This window comes from Hypomesus transpacificus, chromosome 21 (genome assembly GCF_021917145.1).
Source record: "Hypomesus transpacificus isolate Combined female chromosome 21, fHypTra1, whole genome shotgun sequence".
Classification (NCBI taxonomy): Eukaryota; Metazoa; Chordata; class Actinopteri; order Osmeriformes; family Osmeridae; genus Hypomesus; species Hypomesus transpacificus.
In genome coordinates this window covers 8,185,192-8,193,215 of record NC_061080.1, presented here as the reverse complement: position 1 = coordinate 8,193,215, position 8,024 = coordinate 8,185,192, and the positions used below count along the sequence as shown (strand labels likewise).

General features: G+C 44.6%; 1 protein-coding gene across 1 annotated transcript; it reads right to left on the bottom strand.

The window, feature by feature from the left end:
* Positions 1-388: 388 nt before the first annotated feature.
* Positions 389-2,114, bottom strand: LOC124483547 (putative nuclease HARBI1). Its single transcript, XM_047044040.1, has 2 exons — positions 727-2,114; positions 389-584 (listed from the first exon to the last, which is right to left on the bottom strand). Exon 1 carries the CDS (start codon positions 1,969-1,971, stop codon positions 1,231-1,233), a length of 741 nt encoding a protein of 246 aa, XP_046899996.1. The 5' UTR covers positions 1,972-2,114; the 3' UTR covers positions 389-584; positions 727-1,230.
* Positions 2,115-8,024: the final 5,910 nt, after the last annotated feature.

The window sequence follows — 8,024 nt, the reverse complement described above, 5'->3', positions numbered from 1 at the left end:
CTTCACAGCCATCTCGGCGCCGAAAGAGGAAAGGCTCAGAAGAGGCAATCCTGCAGAGGCTGGAGGAGCTACGGAGGATCCGGAAGGAGAGACAGGCCAGAGCAGAGAACGAGGACAGTGTTTTTGGCAACATGGTGGCCAGCATGCTCCAAAAACTGCCTCCACAGAAGAAGAGCGAAGCAAAGTTTGCCATACACAAACTCCTATTTGAGATGGAGCACGCAGGGCAAAATACAGAGGAGTAGGCTCACAATAAAAAAGAAATCAAAAGATTTTGATGAGATATATATTATTATTTATTATTGCAGTATATTATTATTTATTATTGCAGTTATTGTTGTGGCGGGTGGGGATTGAGGAGACCTCTTCTGATGTGGTCAAGCTGCCAGGGTACCTGACCCTGTGGTGATTGAAAAAACATATTGAGGTCATCCCTGGTGGCAACGGCAGCTTGGGATGCCCTCGCGTTTGACAGACGCCCAATACCCATGAGGTTATTGTCCCCGGCAACCACCCGTCTCCACTCCCCAGGCTGGATCTCCTGAGCTGCTGACACTGTGTCAGTGAAGTTTGGTGGGATATACCTGACAGATGAAATATGGACAAACACACATTATACAGGGTGATGAGTTGGATTATATAAGTATAACAAAGCTAGACTTTTAAAGATCTTTGATTCCTATTTGATTCCTGTTGCTGCAATTACACCTGAATTTATAATAATACCTAGTGGCCAAGGAGTTTGCAGCGTCTGTGTAACACAGGTAGTTGTGGAGAGCCGCTCAGGCATTGACCACATCAACCACCTTCTTTGGATGGAACTCGATGGGCCGACCTAGGACCCTCCATCGCGCAGACATGATTCCAAAGGTGTTTTCGATCACCCTCCTGGCTCTTCAGTGCCTGTAGTTGTAGATTTGTTTTCCTTCATCAAGATTGGTACCTGCATATAGAAGTATTAGACAAGAGACACAATGCTTTGTATGATTTTCATCAGAGACCACTGTCAAATTTTGAGATTTATTAGAGAATATTTCAGTCCATATTTGGGTTTAAGGGTCAATAAATAGGTACATGTTCAGCATAAACATTTGAATAAATAAGTAATACATTTCCTGACAAGAAATTTCCTATTATTTAGCCTAAAGGAGGAACCAATTTTTCGTTCCGCTTGCAACTTATTGGGAATTATTTAATTGTTGCCGTTAGGATAGTTTTACCGGTGCACAATCAGAAGAGCCTCACGAGGTGCTGTGCTTTCAACGTGAGGCCAGTAACAACAGGAATCTTACCATAGGGACGCATCAGATTTGCGTGTAGGGGGAAAGCAGCATCTCCCAAAAAGGTGTGTGGGATGGGCACTGTACTTCCAGGAAGATCGGCTGGCGGAGGAAGATCGAGTGTCCCCTGGAGAAGCCCGTGCCCAAACCGACTGGCTTGAAAAATCCCCCCATCGCTCTGCCTCCCGTAGGCTCCAACGTCCAGCATGGTAATACGGTACTGGGCATCGCAAACTGCCATCAACACCACGGAGTGTGTTCCTTTATAATTGAAATATTCGCTGCCGGCGGATGGAGGGGCTTTGATCTGCACATGCTTCCCGTCAATGCAACCGATGCAGTTGGGGAAGTTCCACATCCGCCAGAAATCCCTTGAAATCTCCTGGAACCCAGCTCTGGATGGGTAGGGGATGAACTCATCTTTCAGTGCCGTGTGTATGGCCTGGCAAACTTCGGACACGATACTTGAGACTGTGGCCGACCCTAGTCGGTAGCTAGCAGCCACACTCTGTTGTGAGCCCCCGCTAGCCAGGATACGGAGTGTGACGGCCAGCCTCTCTGCTACAGTAACAGGTGATGAGTGGGTGCTGGCATGCTGGATGTAGGGACGGATGCGGTGGACCAAATCGTCGAACCTACTGGCTGACATTCTGAAATATCTGAAGTGCATTTCTGGGTCAATTTCCCTCATCTGCTTTACGAGCTGATACTCTCCCTGGATCTCTCGACTCCTGTTAAGAGGACGAACACACCATCGTCTATCCCTTCTGTGCTCTCTCGCTAACAGCAATTATGTTAGTAATTCCTCCTCTAATAAATCAAATTCCTCCTCCACTGAAATGGTCTCTATTATTCCTCCAACCCCTCTCTCTCCCTCTCTCTCAAAATTAGCTGCAGACATTTTCTTCGATTGATCACATAGGCTACAAAGCGTTAACAATGTAACCATAGCTATGAATGTAACGGTAAAATGATTCTGTTTACGTCACGCGAACCTTGAGCACAGGCGACTGTTTGCCGAAGAATAAATGCAGCAGCCTGAGCGACACTTTTTTTTTTTCGTCGGCGACCATTTCAAAAGTGTCGGCGACAAAAGTAAAAACTAGGCTTAAGGGTACATAAACCAGCACTAAGTGGAATTAGAATGAAATAAAATTTACAATAAAATATAAGTGGCCATAATTTATAATATAAAAATACAAATATTACCAAAAATACAAATGTACAAGATACAATTTTGTAATGCAGTGCAAAATGCAGTGTATTTTAAGCAGGAAGTCATTAAAGTCAGTGTGGACCCTTGGCCTTGTTGATGAGGCCAACAGCGGAAGGGAAGAAACTGTTTTTGTGGCGTCCTGATGACCGCAGCCTTCTGCCACAGGGGAGTGACTGAAACAGGGAGTGTCCAGGGTGGGAGGAGGCGGCCACAATCTTCCTCGCTCGCCTCAGGGTCCTCGAGGTGTGCAGGTCCTCGAGGGTAGGCAGATTGCAGCCAATCACCTTCTCAGCAGTGCGGATGATACACTGCAGCCAGCTCTTGTCCAGTGGCAGCAGCGTACGAGACGGTGATGGAGGAGGTGAGGATGGACTCAATGATGGCTGAGTAGAAGTGCACCATCATTGTCTTTGGCAGGTTGAATTTCTTCAGCTGCCGAAGGAAGTACATCCTCTGTTGTGCTTTCTTGATGATGTTGTTGTAGCTCACCCTGGTGCGTGTTGCTATACAGCAGTCCTCACAGAAGCTGATGTATGATGTCAGGGCCTCCGTGAGTTCATCCAGACAATTGGAGGCAGTCATGAACATATCCCAGTCAGTAGAGTCCAAGCACGCCCGCAGATCCTCCATAGCCTCAGTGGTCCACTGTTTCGATGCAGGCTTACAGTGCTTTAGCCTCTGCCTGTATGCAGGAATCAGGTGGACCATGGCGTGGTCTAAGTGACCCAGTGCTGCTCGGAGAACCGCATGGAATGTTTTACTGATTAGAGTAGCAGTGATTCAAAGTGTTCCCTTCTCTGGTAGGGCATTTGATGAATTGTCTGTATTTGGGGAGTTCTTGAGTGAGATTGTATTTTGGGGAGTTCTTGAGTGAGATTGCCTTTATTAAAGTCGCCTAGCACAAAACCAAGGAGTACGGATTTACATGCTCCACACACAATATCTGGTTGACGAGCACACGTTGAGCCTCGTTGGCGCTAGCCTGAGGGGGCATGTAGACGCCAACCAGTATGAATGCAGCAAACTCACGTGGCAAGTAAAAAGGTTTACAGTTAATGAAAAATGATTCCAGATCAGGAGAACAGCGCTGCAGAATCACTGTCACATCTTCACACCAGCCACTGTTAATACAAAACCAAATACCACCGCCTTTCGTTTTGCCAGAAAGCAGGGAGTCACAATCCGCTCTCAGCAGTTTGAAACCTGCTAGATGTAGCGCAGAGTCCGGGACAAGCCCCCACCCCTCGCCCCTCGGCTTGAAGCAACGGCCCCGGTGGATGTAGGTGGTATTGCATGTACGGTTAGGTTTCCAACTCTTCCGGTCGTTTTTATTCTATTAACTCCATTCAACAAAAATATCTCCCCCAATAATTTTTGTTTGATTCTCGAACCTGGCTCATACTACTAACTTTTTCATAGAATAATTTTTCCCGATTTTTGCTAAGTTTGAAACCAATCCGAAATGGGTAAACTAGCAACCCATTTATTTGCTTAGTCAATGAAAGTTGCCTGCAAATGTGCTGGCGGATACTAACAGGGCACGAGCACAAAAGTTCACATTGGCCGATAGCCGATTTACATGAGCTCTCGGAGCTAGGGAAAAAAAGAGCCACTGTTTAAAGTTAGACAGGAAGACACGGAAGTGGAAAGATGGCCGTGTCCAGTCTCGCGATCTCGTTTGCCTCACTGCGCCACTGAGCACTTTTCATAGAAATGAATGGGGACGCCATCTTGGAAGACAAAAGTAGCTTACTCTAGTCATATTAACTCTATGGTCCGGGATCAGTTCTCTCAGCCATGTCTCCGTAAAGCACAAAACGAAGTCGCACCAAAGCACCGGCCCGTTTACCTCTCCTACGACGCTTCGCTGCTAGGACAAAGCTGAGGGTGGCTTTGACTATAATTCCCACTAAGTCTGCCGCTGGAAGCAGAAAAGTGGGAAATAAATCCACAGGAGTTGTAGCCCTGATGTTTAGAAGTACTTATTTTGTTAGAGAACCTTGACTATCTTGGCAGAACACTGAATTAACAGACAAAACAATACAAAACAGAGTGCACTTAGCAACCGAGGCAGCCATCCTTGGTGCCATCTTGGATCTTCTCTCAAATGAGTATTATTGCATAAATCCAGCACAGACTTTCATATCAGAAGGTGACCCGAATTGTAGCACATGTTGCATGGCAGAACAGTAATTTAAAATTGCTCAGCATGACTAAGAATATATAATTATTATATTACGCATGCATATTTAATCCAAATCCAATTACTACTATTCTGGCTGACAGTGTATGGACAGCTGACCCATATTTCCATATTTCCAATTAATATAGTCTGCCTCCACAGATCCAGAGAGGAATGGACAGTGGCAGACTGTGGGTGTTTGAAGGGCAGGGGCAGACAAATGTAAAGGGCTGCTACTGCACGACATGGGCTCTCAACAATGTAACAATGGGATGGGACAACACCAAGTGTCGTCACGGCCTTACTTTGGGAAAGCATGCCCTAGTGGGCACATTGTAGGGGAGACTCTTGGGCACAGCATCTAATTGTCTTCTTTGGAAAGGGCACCATTTGGGACACTTTCATGTAGGGGCAGTATAAAGGGCAATTTATAACAGCACCATTTTCCATTGGAAGTAAGGGCACGGGAACCGTCAAATATAGACCATTGTAACGGCACCTTATAGGGTACTGCATCACATTTTCTCTACTACAAAGGAACTCATTAAGATATGTTTAGAAATTCATAGAGGTCACACTATCATTTATTGCGTTAAGTGAAGCCCTCTGTGACATGCTTGCGTGTAAAAAGGGCTACAGTGCCCTCCAAAAGTATTGGAACAGTGAGGCCAATTCCTTTATTTTTGCTGTAGACTGAAAACATTTGGGCTTGACATCAAACGATGAATGTGAAACCAGAGATCAACGTTTCAGCTTTTATTTCCAGGTATTTACATCAGGATCTGATGCACAAATTAGAAAATATCACCTTTTTGTTCGAACCCACCCATTTGTCACGTGAGCAAAAGTATTGGAACATGTGACTGACAGGTGTGTTTTGTTGCCCAGGTGTGTCCTATTACATACATTATTCAATCAATAAATACCACTGAATGTCTACACTCAGGTTCAGATTGGGTAAGATAGGTTTTGTCTATGCAGACTGTATTCAGAGGTGAAAACAACATGAAAACCAGAGCGCTGTCTTTGGGTGAAAAACAAGCAATTGTGAGTCTTAGAGAAGATGGAAAATCAATCAGAGCCATTGCAGAAACATTGGCCATAGCCAGTACAACCATTTGGAATGTCCTGAAGAAGAAGAAAACTACTGGTGCATAAAGTAACAGACGTCGAACAGGTAGACCAAGGAAAACATCAGCAGTTGATGACAGAAACATTGTGAGAGCTGTAAAGAAAGACCCTAAAACAACTGTTAGTGAGATCAGCAACAACCTCCAGATGGCAGGAGTGAAGGTATCACTATCTACTGTTCGCAGAAGACTTCATGAACAAAAGTACAAGGGCTACACCAGAAGATGCAAACCACTCATTAGCAAGAAGAATAGGAAGGCCAGGCTGGAATTTGCCAAAAAGTACAGAGATGAACCTCAAAAATTCTGGGACAAAGTTTTATGGACTGATGAGACAAAGATTAACTTTTACCAAAGTGATGGAAAGGCTAAAGTTTGGAGAAAGAAAGGAACTGCTCATGATCCCAAACACACAAGCTCATCTGTGAAACACGGTGGAGGTAATGTCATGGCTTGGGCTTGCATGGCTTCTTCTGGGACGGGCTCATTAATCTTCATTGAGGATGTAACACATGATGGCAGCAGCAAAATGAACTCGGAAGTCTACAGAAACATTTTGTCTGCCAATTTAAGGAAAGATGCAACCAAACTGATTGGCAGAGCCTTCATCATGCAGCAAGATAACGACCCAAAACACACTGCCAAAACAACAAAGGAGTTCATCAGGGGCAAGAAATGGAAGGTATTAGACTGGCCAAGTCAATCTCCAGACTTAAACCCTATAGAGCATGCATTTTACCTGCTTAAGAGGAGACTGAAGGGAGGAACCCCACAAAACAAACAACAACTGAAAGAGGCTGCAGTGAAAGCCTGGGAAAGCATCAAAAAGGAAGAATGCAAAAGTTTGGTGACGTCAATGGGTCACAGACTTGCTGCAGTTATTGAAAGCAAAGGATTTGCAACTAAATATTAAGTCTTATTCACTTAAATATGTTTTAAGTATATCTGTTCCAATACTTTTGATCACATGACAAATGGGTGGATTCAAACAAAATGTGATATTTTCTTAGTTGTGCATCAGATCCTGATGTAAATACCTGGAAATAAAAGCTGAAACGTTGATCTCTGGTCTCACGTTCATTATTTGATGTCAAGCCCAAATGTTTTCAGTCTACAGCAAAAATAAAGGAATTCGCCTCACTGTTCCAATACTTTTGGAGGGCACTGTATACAAATACATTTGATTTGGTTAAGGGACACCCTGGGCACTCAACCATATTTTACAAAGTGAATGGCAGACACAGGGCACTTGGTCAAATTTTTGCAACTCTAGACGGCATTCCAAAAAACGCTTTTTTCAATGCTGGGGGCACCAGGCAGTCACCCCGAGTCTTCCAGTGGGCCTGGATACACCCATGGGGACAGTATATTTCACCTATAATATTGGGGAAGCCAGAAAGAGAGTATGAAGTAATACTTTCAACAATGAAAATGCATTATACAATTGAATAAAAAGTCTCCTCGATTCTTTGTGTTTCAAGATGACCTGGAAAACTGATGATAATATTCAGGTACTGCTTTGGAGCAAGGTATACCCTTCATATTTCCTGGCATAGTTGCCTTTGCTAAACCTTTCAATAATACCAACCCTGTTCAATAATATCCCACATGCAAAGACACACAGAGACGCAGACAGACTGAACAGTGGTCAAGGCTTGGCTACAGTCCTTTTGGTGGTTGGAGGATAATAGGAAGCAAGGGCTTCAATCTTACTGACATGAGGGCAGATGACCCCACCCCCAATTATGTATCCAAGGTACTCTACCTCCTTCTTGGCAATATGACATTTGCATGCATTGCAGACAAATCCAGCCTGAGGGTAAAACATCAGAGAGGTGTTGAATGTGCTTCCTCCATGTCTTAATGAACACCACTATGTCGTCAATGAATGTCGCCGTGTATCCGTCCGCTCCTCTAGCACCTTATCCACCAGCTTTTGAAATCCATTCAGAGCTCCGTGCAGGCCAAAAGGCATTGTCCTGACACGATAAAGCCCACTAAGCCCTGTCACCCTTCCTACCTGGTGCTGTTAACTGCAAACACGATCTGCAAAACTGAACTGTGTCAGCAAACTGCTGTTGCCGGTAGAAGCAAGTTAACATTCTGGATTTTTGTTTTTTTGTTTGCCTAAATTACCTACACAAGGCACTAAATGAGCAAGCTGTAAGACTATGGGCCTCAAGCTGAAGGGGCAACCAACTGGTCTCCGAACGTGC